We start from the raw sequence: 20,791 nt of genomic DNA on the forward strand, positions 1-20,791 counted from the left end.
CAGATCCTTTCTCGGGTGGAGTAACTACTGCAGCGGTCATGGGCCTAGTGTCGACCGTGCTGGCGGTGCGCGGTGGAGTGGTACGATTAACCTCGGAAAGGCCCGTTTGCGATGGATGACTGAAAATTTGACTCAACGGCGACCCGAATGCGCGCAGTCTACGAGGCATGGCATGCATGAGTGCAAACTGAAAAGTCTGATCTGCAGCCTGCTATTCTCCATGCAGCCGTGGCCATGGCCGGTGGCGCTAGGATGGGTGGTATACCTTGTGCGTCTGGGGAAGCTGCGATAACGGCGCAGCGAATTTTGTTGCTTCGGCGTCATCGCATCAAAGCAGCTTAAGACGACGCTCTCAGGTCTCCCCCCCCTCGGCTGCACAGTTTAGTCACCGTTGATTTCGCTTTGGATCACAGTCGCCCAGGGCCCGAGTAGCACACTGCTTCTGGGGAGCGACACTCAGCATGCAGAGCATTGTACGCGCCGGCCGTGTGGCTGCGCGCTCCTCGCACCGCGCCCTCGCATCCTCGCAGACTCGGCGAGCCCTCGCCCGCGCCGCTGTTGCTACCACGACGCCCAGTCGCCTGTACACGACCGCGTCCAAGGATGGCAGGAACTCGTCCATCTACGCCGCCTTCCTCAACCTGCTGGCCAGCTCCAGCTCCCGCCGTGAAGTCGACCAGTACCTGGGCCAGTTCCGCTCCGTCTCGCCGCACCAGTTCGCCGTCGTCAAGGTCGGAGGCGCCATTCTGACCGACCACCTCGAGGAGCTATGCTTTGCCCTCCAGCAGCTGCACGCCATTGGCCTGTACCCCATCATTGTCCACGGCGCGGGCCCGCAGATGAACCAGCTGCTCTTGGATTCGGGCGTCGAGCCCGACTTCATTGACGGCATCCGCGTCACGGACAAGAAGACGCTGGGCATTGCACGCAAGCTGTTCCTCGAGGCAAACATGGATCTGGTCATGACACTCAAGAGGGACTGGGGCGTGCCTGCGCGGCCCATCACTGCTGGCGCTCTGCAGGCCGACTACCTGGACAAGGACAAGTGGAAGTACGTTGGCAACATCACAAACGTCAACAAGAGGCAGATTATGGATGCCCTCGAGAACAAGGAGCTGCCCATCCTGTGCTCCATGGGCGAGACGCTCGACGGCCAGATTCTCAACATCAACGCCGATGTAGCCGCCGCTGCTCTGGCCCGCGAGTTCCAGCCCCTCAAGGTCATCTACCTCTCCGAAAAGGGAGGCCTGTTCAATGCCGAGTCTAAGCTCATCCCCCACATCAACCTCGAGGGCGAGTACGACACCTACATGAAGCAGTCGTGGGTTAGGTACGGCACGAAGCTCAAGATTGTAGAGGCCAAGAAGCTCTTGGACGGCCTCCCACGCACTTCGAGTGTGGCCATCACGCATCCCTCGAATCTTGGAAAGGAACTCTTCACCCACACCGGAAGCGGTACCCTTATCCGCAACGGCGGCAGCGTCAAGGAGACCAGCAAGTTTGAGGATCTCGACGTGTCTGCTTTGTCGCAGGCCATTATGAAGAGCCGCGCAGTCGAGGCCAGCGACGCCGTCAACAAGTACATCCAAAACCTCAAGAACCGGCCATTCGAGGTGTTCCACGACGATTCCATGGGCGTCGTCGCCGTCGTATACCCACCGACTGCCGAGGGCGAGTTTGCACAGCTCTCGCATTTCAGCATGACCAAGGATGCTTTCCTGAACAACCTCAACGACCTCGTCTTCCAGCGCATGAAGCAAAAGTACCCCAAGATGTACTGGATCGTAGACGACCAATCACAAAACTACGTCAAGTGGCACCTCGAGAAGACGGATGGTTTCCTCCGCCGCGACAAGGAAGTCTTCTGCTGGTGGGGCGCGGCCGAGTCTTCGGAGATCTTTGGGCTGCTCGAGAACTACCAGAAGCAGGGCCGCAGCATGCTAAAGGACAGCCTGGATGCTCAGTTCAGGCGGGCGGCCGACTTTGTTGCCAGCTTGAAGCAGGGCCAGCAAACACGTGGCTACGCGACCATGGCCCGTCAATCTGCTAGGCCTCAACTGGGACAGAACAGGACTATCCCTGCGTCGACACGAGGCTTCGCTACCACGGCATCACGCTCAATCGACACGACTAACCCCAACCCGCCATACGGCATCAAGCACAAGCACAGGGACTACCCCGCCAAGGTTGCATTGATTGGTGCGCGAGGCTACACAGGACAAGCTCTCATTGAGCTGCTCAACAAGCACCCCAACATGGACCTGCGCCATGTATCGTCACGTGAACTCGCCGGCAAGAAGCTCGAAGGCTACACCAAGCGCCAAATCACCTACGAGAACCTGTCCGCCGAGGATGTCAAGAAGATGGCCGAGAACAGCGAGGTCGACTGCTGGGTCATGGCCCTTCCCAACGGCGTGTGCAAGCCTTTTGTTGATGCCATCAACGAGAGCGGCAAGGACACTGTCATTGTAGATCTGAGCGCCGACTACCGTTTCGACGAGACTTGGACGTACGGTCTACCGGAGCTGATTGAGCGCTCCAAGATTTCTGACGCTACGCGCATCGCGAACCCGGGTTGCTATGCTACTGCTGCCCAGCTTGGCATTGCGCCTCTGCTTGATTTCATTGGCGGTCAGCCCACTGTCTTTGGTGTCTCGGGTTATTCTGGCGCGGGCACGAAGCCGAGCCCAAAGAACGATGTGAAGAACCTTGAGAACAACCTTATTCCGTACAGTTTGACGGACCACATCCACGAGAAGGAGATTTCGAAGCAGCTGGGTACTGAAGTTGCATTTATTCCTCATGTTGCTGTTTGGTTCCAGGGTATCCACGTAAGTCTAACCGCATACACCATCCAGGGTGATTCTGTTGAAGTATGACTACGTTACTAACATCCGACACCAGCACACCATCTCCATCCCTCTTAACCGCACAATGACATCCCGCGACATCCGCAACCTCTACCAAGACCGCTACGCCGGCGAGAAGCTGGTCAAGATTGTCGGCGAGTCGCCGCTCGTCAAGAACATTTCTGGCAAGCACGGCGTGGAGATTGGTGGCTTTGCGGTCCACAGCTCGGGCAAGCGTGTCGTTGTTAATGCTACGATTGATAACCTGCTCAAGGGCGCTGCGACGCAGTGTCTGCAGAATATGAACTTGGCGCTGGGTTACGGTGAATATGAGGGTATTCCGTATTAGGAGTATGTGTTTCTGCGAGGAGAGTGTGAGAGGGATGAAAGGGAAGCGGAATGGGGTTGAAGCATCATAGTTTCTTTTCAAAGAGGCAAAAAATTAAGAAGGGGGCTATTGGGCGCAACTAGTTCATTGTATTAGACAGGCTTCTTACTTGTCGTTGAACTTGTAGATATATCCAATTGCAAATGTTCAAAACTGGGTCTGTTCACTATATATTTGTACATGTACATGTGGGTAATAGTGCAACAAAAAAGAGTATGTCCGCTACAACAACGAAACGAACATCCAAGCTTCTACCTACCCACCTACAGCGTAAAAAACTCAAGATACCCCTCATGCTCTCCCCCAATATACAAAACATGCTTCCCTCTATTCTCATTCTCCGCCCCTTTCGCCCCAGGCAACGCCGGTAATCCCAATTCCTGCCCACTCACCTCCAACACAATCCGCTCCCCAGCCTCAAACACCATTCCCGCCGGCCACAACTGGACGCGCAATCTGACTACCTCACCCTTCTCTACTTTCTCCTCGCGCGCATGCGATAGCGTTTCCCATGTCTTTCCACCAAGCGCGTCGTCGACATGTCGTTTGGACGCGCGGAGCATGCCGGACGGACCGAGGTACCGCCATATTCTGTTTTGTGTGCTTGGTTCGATGGCGGAGGGGGGTGTGTCGGGTGGGATGGGGATGTTGAGGTGGGAGAGGATGGTGCCCGAGGAGGGGTCTGCTTTGGAGATGTGGGTGTGGATGTCTAGATCATCGTGGGCTGGTGACGCGATGTCGACGACGAGGGTGGAAGGTCCCGTCAGTATGGTTTTGTGAGGGAAGGTGTGGGTGAAGGATAGCTTGGTTGAGTGGTCGGTTTGCTGGTATTCTAGGGTTGTTTCTGCGAGGGGCTTGCTGGGGGTGAGGGTGTGGGTGGGAGTAAGATGTAATTTCTGTTTTGTGGTGGAGGGGAGGTGCCAGGGGAGGTCTGGGAATTCTTGATCGAGTAGTGCTGGTTTGGTGAAGTTTAGGAGTGCCATTCGTACAGGTGGTGTTTGGGGCCATTCGTTGTCGAGGCCTTTGAGGTGGAAGTCGAAGAATCGGGCTAGATCGTTGGTACGGGGTTGGCTGTATAGATCGTACCATTCCTGTGAGGCGTGGAGAACGAGCCTAGCGGTTGGAAACACATGAGTCTTTACACACGCATGTAGACGAGAAGGAAAAGGGAGTAACGCACCATTTGTTCTTGTGTGGAATCTCCTCGAATGCTCGCAGAGAGCCGATGCCATGGATGGGTGAGGAATAGCTGGCTCCGATGTAGGCCGGTATCTTGATCTTCGCCATGTCCACACGCTTATCGCTGAGGTAGTACTTCAGCCCAGCCTCCGTATTCAACATCGCAACATAGTCTTCCACTTTATTCCTTCCTGGAAGGATAGCAGCGATGGATTCGGAGAAGCCCGTATTAGGAATCCCTCCACGTACCGTCTCCTCGCGGACGGGATCTGACAAGCCCTCGAGCGGCGCAATACACGTCAAATGCAGTGGTTGCTCAGCAGCAATGAAGTACTGAGAGATCGCGAGCCACGAGTTTCCTGCCATTGCAATTTTGCCAGAGCACCAGGGTAACTTGGCCAGCTCTTCGATTGCGTCGTGGCCGTCTCGGCCTTCCTGTGTACCCCAGAAGTAGATGTTGCCTTCAGAGTTGTTCACGCCTCGCGGATCGATGTTGACGATTGCATAGCCACGGGGGACCCATTCTGCGGGGTCGAGTCTGTGATAGCCATCCGTGAGTACTACGTGTGCGCTCTTAACTGTCTTCGGTTCACCACTCACCCTTCAAAGTCCTCGTAGCCAGAGAGTTGAGTCTCTGGGATACCAGCTCGCAATGGCATGGAGTGAATGTTGAGCACACCCGTTCCAGTCTTGCCATAGGGTCCCCACATGACAATCGCAGGAACCTTTTGATCGGTTTTGGGACGAAAGATATCGGCATATATTTTGGTTCCATCTCTGAGAGTGAGGGCTTGGTCTTGATCGAAGATAGTCGCTGTTGTCAGTGGGCGGTAGGTAGGTTGTTTCCTGTGGCCGTCTGGAAGTTCGGTCGTCTTTGGATCCAGTGGAGGGATGTTGTGGCTAAAGGCATCACGGAATTTGATATCGACTGGGTTGGTCTTGGATAGAGTCATAGTAGCGGAGCAACGATAGCAAGTGGTGAAGGCGTGGTAGTGACTTTTCGTGTCGAGCTTGGTTCGATGGTATACTGCCGAGTTCGACGTTCAGCGCGACCGCGCCACCGGTATTTGTGCGGGCCATCGTGAGAGTGCCGTCAACTGCCCAGTCCCAAGTTCCTTCGTTGTAGATACCGTTTCGAACACCCGAAGTGAGGGGGAAAGGAAGAACAAGACTCCGCGTCGGGTCGAGAAGCACTTAGAACAGAGTGTAGGTCTTCCGGCACGGTTGTTCGTCCGAACCCGTTGTTCGAATTTTCGTACAACCATATTCGGCCGAGGAATTCGAACATCATCGCTCACCATTTACCAGCCTTCATGTTTAGTGGTTGAATGGTTGGAACGGTTCGGCCCGACAGCTCAAGGGCAAGGGTGCTCTTATGGTGTGCATACGTCGTTGGAACACGTGCTGCGGGGAGTGCAGGCTGACATATTGGTAACCCATCTCAAGTTCATATATTCCAAAGAGCAGCCACACGAGAATGCTCTTCCAGACATATCACTGCAACAGCTCATCGATATTTCTGTACTATACTCCTACCCACGTTCCTCGCGTCCGCAGAACAAACAATATTACCTTATACCATGACCTTGACAGCCAACAAAGCCCTGTACGTCGACGAGAACGGAGAGATCCAGGTTCGAAACGACATCAAGCATGAAGAAACTGCTGCCGACGAGTTGGTTGTCGAGGTGCGATACTCTGGTGTCAATCCAGCAGATACCAAACATGCACAGCTTGGCATCCGTTCGACAGTCATCGGGTACGATTTCTCTGGGACCGTCTTATCCGCACCTACTGGATCGCGTTTCAAAAAGGGAAGTATCGTAGCAGGATACACTCCCTCGGGTATCGGAAGACCTTTGAAGTATGGCGCGCATCAAAGCCGCCTCGCGTGTCCCGACGACATGGTCTTCGAAGTACCTCCCAATGTTCCGGAGACGCACGCAGCAGTCCTAACAGTAGTGACAATGACAGCTGCAGACGCAGTCTTCAATCTGTTTAAACTCCCACTGCCTACCACACCCGCCGCCTACACCCGCCCTATCCTGGTTTGGGGCGCCTCGTCTAGTGTCGGCTTCACCACTGTTCAGTTCCTGCGTGCCAGTGGCTGTCAGAACATCATAGTGACTGCATCGCCAGCCCGTCATGAGCTGCTGAAGAGTATTGGTGCAACACAGTGTTTCGATTACGCCTCATCGACAGTTGTATCCGAAATCGCCGCCGCGGTGGAGGCTCTTGGTCAGGGACTGATCTCTCATGCTCTCGATTCTGTCGGCACTCCGTCTACAGCGCACTTGGTCGTACACAGCGTGAGCAACCCAGCAGCAGTACTGGCCTCTGTGACCAAGTTCGATGATGGGTTCCGGATGCCGGTGGCATACACGAAAGATAGCTGGAGCATCCAACCACCTGGTGTTCCCCATGCCATTGATCTGCCTGCCAGGCCGGACAATCATTGGCATGCTTGGAAAGCGTTGCAATGGGCGGTGGAGAATTATGGTAGTCGCTTCGAGCTTCCAAGTGTGGAAGTTTTTCGAGGCACGACCGAAGAGGCAATACAGGAAATTGTCAAGATTGGCGGATTTGGAAGAGGCTTCGGTAAACTAGTTATTGAACAGCCCTTGCACTAAGGTTGGTTGGTGTTAGAGTAGGTCCCGCAATGATCTGTATAGATTTCGGGCTATGATACTGTAGAGAGCGGACAAGCGTCGTGCATGTTAGTATATGTTAGCGCTCACATCTGCCTTTCTAATGCATAATATCTCTCGAACTAGCTGACTTCACTTTGTGTGAAGTTATTATGGTTGATCCCTCTTACAAATCGATGTAGGTACTGCAAGATAAGAAATGTTAGCATACATGCAGCTAATGAACAATAACACGTTCAGCAGGCTCTTACATGTAGACGTACAGCAAAATCATCATAACGATGGCCGAAGCTAAATCTTCCTCAAAGCATGCATTTGCTGTTTCAACCCTCTCTTGCTGTAGAGGTATCTAAACTGTCAGGTTCGCCGTCAATAAGGGTCACCCTCGTATGCACGATCATGCGCATAGTATCGGGGATTTCGGTTCGATAGGCGACCCGTTGTCCTCCCTTACCGATGAGCAACGTGCAGTGTTGCATGTAGACGTGTCATACACTAACATTCGGCTTGTGAGCCAGCCAATCGCGTGCTGTCGGTATGATGGAAACGCCCTGTTCTGGGTATACAGCAGGGATCTCGATGCTGGAAGTGTTTGGCTGAGGCTCAAGAACGAGCTAATGTCTCTGACGGAGATCCAAGTGTAGTGGATGTTGGGAGGACCAAAGAGGAAGGCGTATATTTGCTGGTGAGGCTGTACCGTCGTCTTTCATGCCCGGAACCCTGGTCCAATGTCGGTAGATCTGCTGGCTCGTTCTTGATTAGGGTCGGTCGATAGGAGCAGTTTCAAAGATCGGCATTCGTATGCGAGCCAGTCTTGTGTGCGTTGCCATGGATAAGTCTTCTTCACACCTGGCCGAACTGAGCTTAATTATGCAACAATTTCATCGCGGTAGTCGCGGGGGTACGTCGCCAAGCAGGTATGAGTGTTGGCAGGGATTCGCACTGTCCAGGGATGTGAGCGTCGTTGGTTCAACACCTCGCACCAAGCCACCTGGTCGGCTGTGGCTACAACGCAACATTAGTATAGTTCTGTAAGCGACAAACGTGTACAGTTCACGGCATCCAGGTAGAATAATACTATCTGTTCAATCAGGTATCAGACCATCCTTCTCCGTGCCGCACCGTCCTGAAGGCGCATTTACGACCCACCATCAAGGTTCAGCCGTGAGATGGGGCGCTCCTTGATCTCGGTACGCGGTTTGGGTATTAGAATACCACGACATGCGCCGAATTGTAGTGCGTGACGGCCCGCAATCCAGCGGTGTGGCAGTATCGAACGTGGGGACGGCAAAAGAGAGGAAGGAGTCGTACGTATACAACAAGTATGATTTGCCGTCTTCGCTTCCTGTTGCGGCTAAGCGCGAACCACTGGTTGACAGCTCGTCCCCTTATCTCCCACGCACGCCTCAGGTCATTATCCCACTCGCAATCACCGCAAAACGTGTCAGCAAAAAACAAAGCATCGAATGTAACAGTGTTTCGGTATCAACAAGCATAAGAAGACGACAATGAACCGACGTGTTGGGTAGCAAGTGAGCCCACATACACTGGCACGAACCAATACTCCGGGACGTAGGTCACGCCCGCGTCCTCAGCCGCACGGACACGCACCGCAGCCCTCCCTTCTTCGACCTATGCCGTCATAGAAGCAAAGCCTTTCTCGTAAACCGCTGTGTAAAAGAAGGGATATGTAACGCCACGCGGTAAGGGTGGGAGATGTAGGATGGGGGTTAGGGAGCGGCCTGTGCAACGTGAAGCTGCGCTCTAACGTCTTTGCTTTTTTCCCTCGTCTCGAACCAAACGATATTTCAAAATGATGGTGTCCACGTTGGATTTCAATGTCAAGGGGTACGTTGGCCACTTGTTCCTCCTCTTCTTTTTCTTCTCTCCTCCCCCTTCCTCTTGCGGGCGCCCTTCTCTCCAAGTACATCTCTCGTATCATCGGCGCACTTTCTTCTTCTTCGCCAAGTACCTTCGTCGTTCGAAGTCGTTGCGCTAGCTCAGCCCTGAGGGTTGCATCGTCGATATCGGTAGCAATTTCCAGACTTGAGGCTGGTCTCTGGTCACGCTGTGGAAGGACGCAATAAGCAACTTCAAACCCGGATCCGACAGAATCTCGCTCGCTGGGATGTTGCCGCAAGATTGTTAAGGGGTGGTGTTGAGACTATTTACGATTGGAGTAGAAGGCTATACAAGAGAAGAGCTCATCGCTGATCCAAAGACCATCACAATACAACCCAAGACTTCACATCGACCGAGCCGAGAGATCTAGCGCAATCAGCTTGAGGAAAAAAGCATATTGCTGAGACTCGCCTCGTCCCGCTCTTCGCACCGCTCACTCAACGACTCTTTCACGCTCGATACAACCGCATCCTCCTTGTCCTGAACATGTGCTACATCGTCTACACCATACACGTGTGCAACCATTGGATTCCGCAACCACAACCCAACAACGGCCCAATACTGCGCATATGCGACGAAGCAGAAAAGCTACGACTCGGTCACCCCTGCCCAGAAACACAACGCGAGCACAAAGTCATGAATCGGAGTCAAGGCATGTGTACAGGCTGCATGTGGAAGAAAGTCAGCAAGTAGAAGCTACTCAGTGCCATTGCAATCGGCTCATAACGAAATGAACGCGAACACAAGTACTCAGCAAGTCAACCGCACACCATGAATCGATAAATGTTGGACGACGAATAAAAGTGGGGTCTTTTTTTGTGGGAGGCTAGCAGAGACAAAGACAAAAAGAGCCGCGGTTGAAAGATAACGGGCAGGGTCAGCGGAAAAGGATGTGGGGATGGGATTAATGGGAAAAGAACAGGATTGATGGGTGGAGAAGGGCCGACTCATCCCACTTTTCTTGGCTGGGTTCAAACGTCTGAGAGGAGGGAGGGAGGGAGTGAGCAACAGGGCTGAGGGCGAGAGACCACGACGGCAATGACGCTTCATTCTTGACTTTGTGCGCCGTTGTGGGACAAGACTATCGCCGAAAACAAGGCCGGTGGGAACGCCCACCTTCCCAACAGGAACTGGCGAGTTTGTGAGGCTGCGAGAGAGACGGAGAAAGAGGGTGAGAAGCAAAATACACATGCACTAAGCCCCCCTCGACGCATGCACGATACGGCCCGGGACTCGGTCCGATCATGTCAGAACTGTCGTTTCTCTGTGGAGCTATCACCGTCTCCGTGGCGTATGGGGAGTTTCGGAAATCTTATATACCCTGGCTATTTTGCGTTGTTCTGCGTTGGATTCTTTAAGGGGGTGGTGGGATGGGGTGCAGTATGTAATAATGTCAATATAAAGGTATTCCTCTCTCATTTTATTACAACTTCATTATTGGCTTTAGTGTCGCCCGTCTCCAAATCTGCCTTGTGAGCAAATTGAGGCTTGAAGTTTCTACGTAAGTATGGGGCTTGGATGGGTCTTGGGCGAGTCTTGGGTGCGGGTCAATATCATCCGCCGACGTGATGTGCCTTTTCCAAGGGAAGCCAAGACAAGCAAAGCCTTTTAAGCACTAACAATTCGTTACAAATCTCGGAACCAGAATCCAGACGATTACTGTACCTCTTGGTAACGAACGCCGCGTGTTCGGGCTTACGCGTGTCATGAAACGGGCGGCATGCGGAAGTAACCGGCAGCCTGTTGGGCTCGGTACCATCTCCCCAATGTTAACCTCGGGATGTGGAGATGTGATTATTGTATTTGCGGTTCGGTACAGTCAGCACTAGGTATCTTGGTGTTTGTACGGCGAGGTGGTTGGAAGATGGGAGATGGGATAGGGTTGCATGTCGATGTACTGGGAAGTCGATGATTGTGATCATACGCCCTGCCCTGTATATCATGTCCTGTTTAGATCATCGCTTCCAGTCTTGTCGTCGATCCTTTGTTGCTGCAGCTCTCATCCCGATTCCTGGGACAGCCCTCGAGTGCTGTGGGAGAAAGCTAAATGTAGTACACATACCCATCTTACGTAGATCTCCAAGATCACATATAATCTTGCCTACTACATACATTGGTTAGTCATTTTCTTATACATGACTTGTGATGTGCGATATCTACCTCCAGCTTCGCCATGGCACTAGAACAGATATAAGAGGCCTAGTGTGAGAGTGCTAGTGTGTGATGATATTGCACCATGGTTGTTGCTTACTTGTAGCACTTCCATGGATAGCTCGAGGAGATACTCATCGGATCAACAGTAATAGCTTCCGTTTGATCAGTGCTCATTGTGGTTACAGAGTTGTCTTGGTTTGCTGTTGCGAATATAATCAGTTCCCACGCAAACGTGGAAACGCGCAGATAGCAAAAGGCAACAGATGTTATCTAGCTTATAAGGCTACATTGTTTCCGTTTGAGCACGCGTAGCGGCTTCCAAATTAGTGGAGCTAAACTGGGGAGCATTGTTGGTGCTTGGTGTACATACACCTGTTACGGAAATATACTTTGTCGATGCCAATACTGCCTATGCTGCAGCCCATGTCCCTGCTATTTCCGCCTATCGATGTCCAGGCTGTATATGCGGTTCTAGCGGTTCTTGTCGCTTTAGTTGTTTCGTAGGCTCTTGACTCTTCGAATTGGTCTGCATGGAGCTTCTCCCGGATTGTGATCGGAACCCAGTAGGGGTTGGCAATAAGTCCCTTCATGGATGAGTAGCCGCCGAGAGCTGCAAAGGGAGATAAGAGGCGGGAGAGAGACGAGTGTTCGTTACGCCATTCGAAATTCTCGTCGTTGATAGTGGAGTCTACCGCGTTGGCGTTTGGTGAGATCAGAGGGCGCACGGTGGTGTCAGGTACAGAGACGGAAGGCATAATCGCGACCAATGACGCGCCATCTCGTGTTGCGGCGATGTAATAGGGAAGTACTCAGAAAATGCAAGTGAGAGAACGAAAGAGCACATATGATGTATTCCAGAGGAAGAGAAGCGTGCTCGATGGGGTCGCGAGAGGCGCGTTCAAGTGTTGCACGTAGTGATAAGGCAAGGTAATGAAGACGCAATGCAGTTACCTGCCCATGTTCAAGGTTGGTAGGCGTCCACTTCCTCATATGTCTGATTACTGAAGATCATGCGTGATTTGGATATTACTAGTCATCGCGTATGAACGCAGACATATTCGTGTTGATCCATCGAGACTGTGCGTTCCCCGTTGTCAGTTTCTGGATAGCGCAACTCAAAACAGACACGACTTGAAGGCGTCCTTGCTACATTCCGGGGTTGCGATGCGCTCCGATGCGGTGAATGACGTGTGCCTGAACCATGGTTGTTGAGCGTCACCATATTGTACTGAGATAGAAAAGGAATTCCCTTTCAAATGGATAATGGATAATGGACCCTGGCAAATGGCGCTTGACTCGTCGAACTGCGACAGTGACGCCGATGCACCATCAGAATTTCGCATGGTGATCTAATAAAACGTGCGAGGTACCCGCGTGACACGAACATATAACCTTGAGTCAAACGAACTCGCAGCGTGCAGCTTTGCATGTCAACCACTCTTACCCCTACCTACGGCACCGGTTCGGTAGCAGAGTAACGATAGCCGTAGCGAAAAACGCCGCATCAGCCACGGCGTCCTTGCTGACATTATTGCTTTTCTTGATAAAGACGGCCTGCAGCCCGCATCATTGCTTATGCAGCCCGTTTCGACCTCGGGATTGTCATCCCGGAAGGAGGATGGACGTGGTCCCACCTCTCCCAGGGTTGCACCGAGAGGCCGCTTGGTCCCACACAACCCTGAGGCGAACATCTTCAGGACAAGCTCGTGGCGCACACGAACCAAGGCTCCCCAGCCAAACGCATTGCTGAGATGCTGAAGGCGTGATGAATCTCGACCGTTGGAGGCTCCTACGAAGCGAGCGGCGGAATTTGGAGGCCTGGCAATGATGCAGAGGCGGCACAATGCATCATGCGCCGTCCCTTTTCTTTGAGCCTGCCTGTGGGCATGCAGCTCTGTTGCTTTGACAATTGAGGGATCAAGTGGGGTGATAAGTGGGTATCGGAAAATGCTTGATCTTCCTCCACCAGCAGCGAGTCGGGATACGTCGACAGAACAGCGAGCGTGCACAATCTGTCAGCCAACGGCGGTCACCAACCACTCGTCTATGTTGCCCGGAGTCCGTCGATCGGCTGCATTAGCCATATGCAGAGTCACCCGGAAAGCATCGCAGAGGGGAAGATCGTAGCAATTCGCGGATAGAGCCATGTTCCAGGCGTTGTACACTCTGGGGACCGACAGCTCGCCCGTCGTGCAATAGTACGCGGCAACGCGCAGCATGCAGGTGAGAGAAAGCATAAAGCGTAGTGCGACGTACGGACGTATCTCACATTATGTGAGGGGCGACAGTAGGTAGGGGTGGTGGCTAAATCCGTAGCTCTGCTCGATATTGCGGGGAGGTGGTTTATTGATAGATGCTCCCCTGTGTTGGTGGACATGTTTGCTTGCGAAGCGGTTCGCCCAGGGCTAGCGATGTAGAGAAACCAGAAGCAATACCTGGGCGCCGCTCGTCAGGCAACTAGATGATGGACTCAGCAAAATCCCCGGGCTGCAGCCGCCAGCTGAGGTGCCAAGACGAGGCTCATCCTCCATCGTCCCACATGACACGTTTCGGACAGACGATAGCAGGAGCAGTGTGTTAGGGAAAGTTATGTCGCTGATGGCGGAGGTGAAAAAGTCTATATATCCACAACCAACCGCACTCGGGTTCCCGGGTCACAAACGCGGGCGGACGGGCACGAGACGGATCTGGGCCTCGACCTGACAGAGGGCACCGCGACGAAACAATGAGTGCTGGTGCGTTTCGCGTGCGCTTCGCCGTTGCCGCACAGATGTGCCGCGGGCAACGCGGGCAAGCCTGGCATGGCTAGACAGGATTGGAGATAGGGGAGAATGGGTTTGGTGAAGCAGCGTGAATGGACCTTCCGGATTGGTACGAGAGCAGTCCCTTTTAAAAACCGCCTCGCTTACCGGCACGGCTGTGATGACGCGCGCAGGCCAGCCCTGGATCCACCAGCTTGGAGTTTCACGTGGGTGCGGTTCTTGAGCCCAGATGCTAAGAGAGGGGCTTTGGCTAGCGGCGGCCCGATGTCCTTTTCTCGGTCACGCTGCTCCGTCGACACCAGCGACGGAAACGGCATCGACAGATGTGCTACGGGTGCCGTGGGCTGCAGCCCGCCAAGGCCTGTGGACGCAATCATGGCTCGACTGGAAGGCGGCAGATGCCAGCGGCTTGGTCCTGCACCGAGGCGACGCAATCCCGGTTGCATGCTCATGCGCCAACTAATGATCGACTCTTGTCAGATTCAGGCTGCGGCAGGGGGTGGATTGGGTGACACGAGCCTTTTTGCCGAGGACGCGGGAGCGGAGGACAACTGCGTCACATTGCGATGCATGCCGAGAGCCGCTAAGCAGACGACGGAGGCTTCTCTCTTCTCATGTGGAGGGCTGGCTGATCGCCCGCCCCCAGCCTTTGGACGGCTCTGTCTGGGTGGGTGTGCGCACCAGCTGTGTCAGCACCATCGTCGTCGTCGCCGTCGCTCGTGCCCCCTTTTGCAGGCCCTACAATCAGCCCATTCCTGCGACTTCCGAAATGAACACCACCATGCCCTTGTGCCTAGTGGGCGGCGCAAGCTGAAGCCTTGTAGGGCGACGGCTGTCGTCTGTCTGTCGTCTGTCTGTCTGTCTGTCTGGGTGGCTGGCACGGCAATCTGACGACGCCCCCCATAAAGCCCCGCTGTGCGTGGACCCAGTCTCGGGAAAAGAAAATATCTACGATCAACTTTTGGGTGTCGCGACGTGATGGGCGCCTTGCGTGCAGCGACACTGGAGCAAGGTTTGTGTGGGCTCTGGTGCATCATGGCACTTGAGGCTAGTTGATGCTCGAACCATCCATCCATGGATAGCTCAACGGCGACAGCCCCATTAGTTTCTTGAGGCAGAAGCTGTGGCGTTCTGCGCTGGCAGTGCAACTCTGGTTGTTGGAACATCGGCGAAACGAGATGGATCTGTCCTCCAGATGCGGCGCACATAGCGTAATAGCGGTAGCGTGTCTGTCCGTCGGCTCCGCTGTTGGGCGAACCTGGAACGAACGGTACCAGATGCGCACGGAGCCATGTGAAACATGCCATTGTGCAGACTCTGGGTGAGCGTGAGTGCTGTCAAATGTTGCAGAGCGATCAATAAAGATGGCTCGTCGGTGACCTGGTACCAAGTCGCTGTGGTGGCACGGTGCAGGGCCGGTAGGAGCATGGGTCGCGGCGGATAGCCAGCGCTTTGCGATGCTAGGCACGTAATTTACGGCAAGATGCCCACAAAAGTGGGTCGCACTTAGCGTGCACGCTAACATGTGCATCCCTGCAACATCTCGTCCCCTAACCCACGTCTGATGGAAGGGACGTTGGAGCGCCCCTTCCATCTGTTGGTCTGCGGCTTCCTCATCTGTTTTCTCTTCCACGAGGCTGCATCTCACATCAGTCTTTCCTTCTCAACACACCCCGTGGCAAAGACCGCACCACTGCTGCTCTCACACGACTCTGTAGAACCAAGTCGGGGTCCACACCATCCGTGTTCCTCTGCGCGCTGCTGCCCATCTCCGCGCCAACCTCTCCACGCCTCGACTCGCACCCGTCAGTACGCTTGCGAGACGCGCTCCCACGCCCGCCTGTACGTATCCATCCTCCACCACCACCATCACCCTCCATCTCCTGACCCCTCTAGATTGACAACCCGGCGGCCCATCAAGTTGCTCTCGTCTTGTTGTCCCCCCTCCAACAAACCATTGCATCATTGTCGCGGCTTCAGTAGCGCACCCGTCGCATTGTAGCCTGGTCAGTCGCAAGCAGCCTTCATGGCACAACACCAGCAACCTTCGCCCACCACGGGCATGCCCCCACATCATCTGGGGCAGCATCCCGCGCACGCGCAGGTCAATGGCCACCCGCCGCACGCGAACCAGCCCAAGACATCATCGCAGTACCTGGGTCAATTGACCGAGGCTGTCTGGACGCAGATGGGTAAGCTGGTATCCGTTGTACACAGCGTGGGCTTGCACTAACACCCAACAGGATCTCTCTCTGAGCAGATGCAAGACTACGACGGCGCCATGCAGTGCTATGAGCAGGCCTTGAAGTTCAACCAGTGGTCTGTGCCGGCTATGCAAGGTATCGCATGCATTCTGCGCACCAAAGATGCCTTCCCAGCAGCCGTCGAATACTTGCGCACTATCCTCAAGGTCGACCAAGCCAATGGCGACGTCTGGGGCAGCCTCGGTAAGCACTCTGCGCGCATCCTATTCGCACCATGTCGCTAACAAGACTAGGACACTGCTATCTGATGATGGACGATTTGCAGCAAGCATACTCTGCCTACCAGCAAGCTCTATACCATCTGTCTGATCCAAAGGAGCCCAAGCTTTGGTATGGCATTGGAATCCTGTATGATCGCTACGGCTCCCTCGAGCACGCCGAAGAGGCCTTCTCACAGGTGATGCGCATGGAGCCGACATTTGAAAAGGCAAACGAGATCTACTTCCGCCTTGGCATAATCTACAAGCAGCAGCAGAAGTTCAACCAAAGTCTGGACTGCTTCAAGTACATCGTCACCAACCCTCCTCGCCCACTGACCGAGGAGGACATCTGGTTCCAGATCGGACATGTGTACGAACAGCAGAAAGAGGTTTGTCCCACCCGCTCTTCCAAGCTTCCACCGCTGACATGATTTCTAGTTCGAAGCGGCCAAGGGCGCCTATCGCCGGGTCCTCGAGCGTGATGCCAACCACGCCAAGGTTCTACAGCAGCTGGGATGGCTACACCACCAGCAGAGCACAAACTACGCCAGCCAGGAGCAGGCCATCGAGTACCTGGAGAAGTCCGTTGCTTCCGGTAAGTACCTGTAACCCCATGTGATTATGCGCGTGTATCTAACCATTGCTCTAGACCAAACGGATGCGCAGAGTTGGTACCTGCTTGGACGCTGTTACATGTCACAGCAGAAGTATCCCAAGGCATACGAGGCTTATCAGCAGGCTGTGTATCGCGATGGCAGGAACCCAACCTTCTGGTGCAGCATTGGTGTGCTGTACTACCAGATCAACCAGTACCGCGACGCGCTCGACGCATACTCCCGTGCCATCCGTCTCAACCCCAACATTTCCGAAGTTTGGTACGATCTCGGCACACTGGTAAGTAGCTTCTCGTCCCTAGAGTTGAAGCTTTTCACTAACAATGGCGCAGTACGAGTCCTGCAACAACCAGACCGCGGATGCGCTTGACGCTTACCAGCGTGCGGCCGACCTCGACCCGTCCAACGTACACATCAAGGCGCGCCTACAGCTCTTGCAGAATGGACAGACGTCTGCGGGCGCCCCGAACCAGGGCAACGCGCCTATTCCACAAGACGTGCACCCTCAAGCCTACCAGCCTGCTTCTGTCCATGGCCCTACTGCTCCTCAATGGGGCGCTCCTCAGCCTCAGCAACCTCCGCAAGGTCCTGCTCCCCCAGCTCTGGCGCCTGGATGGGATCGTCCCCTCGCCCAGATTCGCGATCCCGGCCTTCCGCCGCAGCAGTTGAACCCCTACGAGCAGCGCGAGGGCATCCGGCCGCCTACTCAACATGCTCCTCAAAGGCCTGCAAGCCCAAGACAGGAAGCACCCAGGTCATACGCAGAGCCTCCTCGCCCTCCGACAAACGGCCCTGGTCCCCAAGGCCCAGCGGGCCCCCCACCACCAGGCCCACCAGCGCCAATGCGTCGCGGCATGTCTCCATCGCCCAAGACACACCATGCTGCTCCTAGCCCTTACCATCCTCAGCCACCGCAACTCACGCCTCAAGCTGTTCATGCACAACCGCAGCCACCGCTACACCAGCAGCAACCACCCCAGCCTAACCGTATTTCCAACCCCAACTACGGCCCCCACGCGGGTAGTGTTCCTCCCCCACCGCCGCCTCCACCTACCGGTCTCGGTGGCCCGCCAACTCAAGCCCCGAGCCAGAGTGCCCTACCTCCTTATGGTGTTCGCCCTACCAGCCCACCGCCGGAAGTGCGTCCTATCGTCGAGAACCGAGCGGGATCCCCAAGGAATGGCTACCAAGGACCGTATCAGCACCATGCTGATCCTTCAGCTACTGGTGGCATTGCTAGCGGTGCTCCTCCGCCAGCTTCTGCCCAGACTGCCGCTGAGCAAGCAGCGCGTGAACGCGAAGAGAGGCCGCCAACCGCTCCACCAGTCAAACGCCACCGCGAGTGGGAGACGGAATCTGATCACACGAGCGCAAAGCCTCCTTCGAACGAAGAAAAGCGTCAGAAGATGGAAGAGCCTCACAGCCGTCGTCCCACTCCCCCGCACCGCATGTCATCTCCTCAGGTGCCTCGCCAGAGCCCTCGGGAGGGGCCCGATCCTCGTGGCTTCAACGACGGGTACCATCCATCTGAGGCTGCTCACCACCCGCCTTCGCTTCCACCCATGGCAACTGCGCGCCCGTTGTCTCGCATGTCGGAAACATCAAAGCAGGAGCGACCGGAACATCACGAGCCGGCTGCTCGACACATGGACGTGGATGAGAACTACGACGACGAGGGTGATGACGTGAAGCCCAACGCGCCCAAGTCTGAGCGCAGCAGCCCTCGCAATGCGCCCACCAACGGTGTTCCTGCTCACGCACCCGCCCCAGCTGAGCAAAAGTCTGCTTAGGAAACCAGAGAACGCGACTTGAGGCGTCGTATGCGAGGCCATTTTGGGCTATCATTCTGACAGGACTTTCTTTCTTGTTTTTTTTTTTAAAAAATATCTGTTACGTGAGATTTGGGGAGTTGGGGGATGTCTAGTTGGAGGGCAAAATATCGGAGGGACGTGGTAACGTCTTTCCGCATGGCGATGATACCCTGCGCACCTCACATTGGTTTCGCATTTTGCGGGTTGTTGTGTGTATTTCCTAATCAACCACGAGAATGAATATGCCTTTGTTACTTGGATTGAGTTGTACTTGCTGTGCATGAACGCGATGTGATTCGTTACAAGCATGTGATGCCGTTACTCGCGGAGAGTTGAGCCCTCGTGCGCATATGGTGGGGTCGCGCACCTGCTGGAGACGCCCGCAGTTAGCCGTTGCGTCATCGCACCGCGTAGAATCGCGAAACCATGGACAGGCTGCTTGGACGTCTCCCTCGATATCCAGTCCACACGATAATCTACGCGAACAGGACAAAGACTTGTACAGTAACACACACGGTCCAGCGGCTCACCCATCGCAAAACCTTCTCAGCGTTGTGCGCCTGTGTCCAACCCACGCGTCGCACCCTCCGCTCCATCGCCTTTGTCTCACGTCCCCTCCCCTCCACACGCGCTGGTCCCAACTCGCTTGATCCGCGATCCAACTCCTGCAACATGTCTTCCGACGCAGACTATGCCGCTTTTCTCGACAAAGCAAATCAAGACACTGGCTCCGCAGAGACCAAGGACGTCTCACAGAAGAAGAGCTATGGCACCAAGAGCGTAAACACTGCCGTACCCAAGACACTAGAACAGATAGAAGAATACTACGTCAGCGACTCAGATGAACCGTTTGAGCCCGTTGCGCTAGAATTCAAGGGCGACAGCATATCAGCTGGTAAGGAATCCCCTTTCTTCACTACCTGCACACGGCCTTGGGACAGCAGCAAAAGACAACGCTAACAACCACACAGACGACCTCAAGTCCCTCATCGGAAACTCGAGTGTAGAAGAGGTCCAGGGCACAGGCTTCGAGAGCCAGTACAAAAAGGTCGTGGACGCGGTGAAGGCAGCTGGGAACGGCACCGTAAAGGTCTTTCGGGTGGAGCTCGAGGGCACAAGGGCAGAATATTACGTTGTTGCGGTGGATGACAAGCAAGGCAGGATTGTTGGCCTCAAAGCTCTTGCTGTGGAGTCGTGAGCTTGCATTGTACATACAAAGGGGAATTTGAAATGAACGATGATGCGCAATGCGGATTGTATACATGCCGATCTACATTGAACGAGTTGAGGCGATGGGCCTGGGTGACCATGGCGCAAATAACGCCGTTTGAAACATGAGTGGTGCTGGGATATGGGTGGGTAGGTGACAAGGCACTGCTGACAGATGGTGGAGCGTGCATGTTATGATGCGACGTGAAGAAATTCAGTTGCTGGTTACAAAGCGTTTTTTGTTTTCGTCATCGTAGATCTGTGTATTCAACGTTCCCGAGTTTTGATTCCGCGATCCGCTCTGTCTCTCTATGTCCCTCTCGGTACCGTACAATATTCTGCGGACGCTTGAACAACAACAACCACGGCTTTGGGTCATGTGTATGCGACAACACTGCCGATCTGTGTAGCTGCATCTCTACAATGTACAATGGTCTGAGCTTTGGGCTTCAGTCCGACGCGACTTGTTTTCTCCCCCAAACCTCCTGCTTGAATGAGTGGACATGTTTGGATAAGAAAACATGCATGACCGCATAACGCCTGTGCTCGAAGCACGCGGCCATGGTGGATTCACGCAACAGGCAAGACCCGCGCAGCTTGATTCCGGCCGTCGCTAGCAAAGGGACATTCAGCAGCAGCAGGATGGTAGACTTTGGGTGTATTCAATTCAGCTGCAGCCTCGTGTCCATGGATGCGCCAGCCTTGCGATACTGTGTTCAACAGACACGTTGATTGGCTGCGTGCGCTCACTAGTCCGCCCAATGCGGCTATGCCTCGGCCGCACGATGCGAGGTTCCAGAACAGCGCGGTA

The 20,791-nt window shown here is 54.5% G+C and overlaps 5 protein-coding genes across 5 annotated transcripts; 4 read left to right on the forward strand and 1 right to left on the reverse strand.

The window, feature by feature from the left end:
* Nucleotides 1-461: 461 nt before the first annotated feature.
* Nucleotides 462-3,198, forward strand: ACET3X_008858 (uncharacterized protein; the record flags this gene model as incomplete). The annotated part of the gene is made up of 2 exons (XM_069455705.1): nt 462-2,831; nt 2,905-3,198. 2 exons carry the CDS (start codon nt 462-464, stop codon nt 3,196-3,198), a joined length of 2,664 nt encoding a protein of 887 aa, XP_069302935.1.
* A 186-nt stretch (nt 3,199-3,384) lies between these two features.
* On the reverse strand, nt 3,385-5,369 carry ACET3X_008859 (uncharacterized protein; the record flags this gene model as incomplete). The annotated part of the gene is made up of 4 exons (XM_069455706.1): nt 3,385-3,396; nt 3,630-4,350; nt 4,418-4,954; nt 5,017-5,369. 4 exons carry the CDS (start codon nt 5,367-5,369, stop codon nt 3,385-3,387), a joined length of 1,623 nt encoding a protein of 540 aa, XP_069302936.1.
* Nucleotides 5,370-5,886: 517 nt separating this feature from the next.
* Nucleotides 5,887-7,169, forward strand: ACET3X_008860 (uncharacterized protein). Its single transcript, XM_069455707.1, has one exon. The coding sequence runs from the start codon at nt 5,997-5,999 to the stop codon at nt 7,044-7,046; it is 1,050 nt and encodes a 349-aa protein (XP_069302937.1). The 5' UTR covers nt 5,887-5,996; the 3' UTR covers nt 7,047-7,169.
* An 8,347-nt stretch (nt 7,170-15,516) lies between these two features.
* On the forward strand, nt 15,517-19,006 carry ACET3X_008861 (uncharacterized protein). Its single transcript, XM_069455708.1, has 7 exons — nt 15,517-15,724; nt 15,779-16,074; nt 16,126-16,329; nt 16,380-16,735; nt 16,785-16,941; nt 16,996-17,240; nt 17,293-19,006. The coding sequence occupies exons 2-7, from the start codon at nt 15,909-15,911 to the stop codon at nt 18,748-18,750; spliced, it is 2,586 nt and encodes an 861-aa protein (XP_069302938.1). The 5' UTR covers nt 15,517-15,724; nt 15,779-15,908; the 3' UTR covers nt 18,751-19,006.
* Nucleotides 19,007-19,168: 162 nt separating this feature from the next.
* On the forward strand, nt 19,169-20,031 carry ACET3X_008862 (uncharacterized protein). Its single transcript, XM_069455710.1, has 2 exons — nt 19,169-19,666; nt 19,743-20,031. Exons 1-2 carry the CDS (start codon nt 19,198-19,200, stop codon nt 19,967-19,969), a joined length of 696 nt encoding a protein of 231 aa, XP_069302939.1. The 5' UTR covers nt 19,169-19,197; the 3' UTR covers nt 19,970-20,031.
* Nucleotides 20,032-20,791: the final 760 nt, after the last annotated feature.

The sequence above is a fragment of the Alternaria dauci genome, chromosome 9, assembly GCF_042100115.1.
Source record: "Alternaria dauci strain A2016 chromosome 9, whole genome shotgun sequence".
In the NCBI taxonomy this organism is placed as follows: Eukaryota; Fungi; Ascomycota; class Dothideomycetes; order Pleosporales; family Pleosporaceae; genus Alternaria; species Alternaria dauci.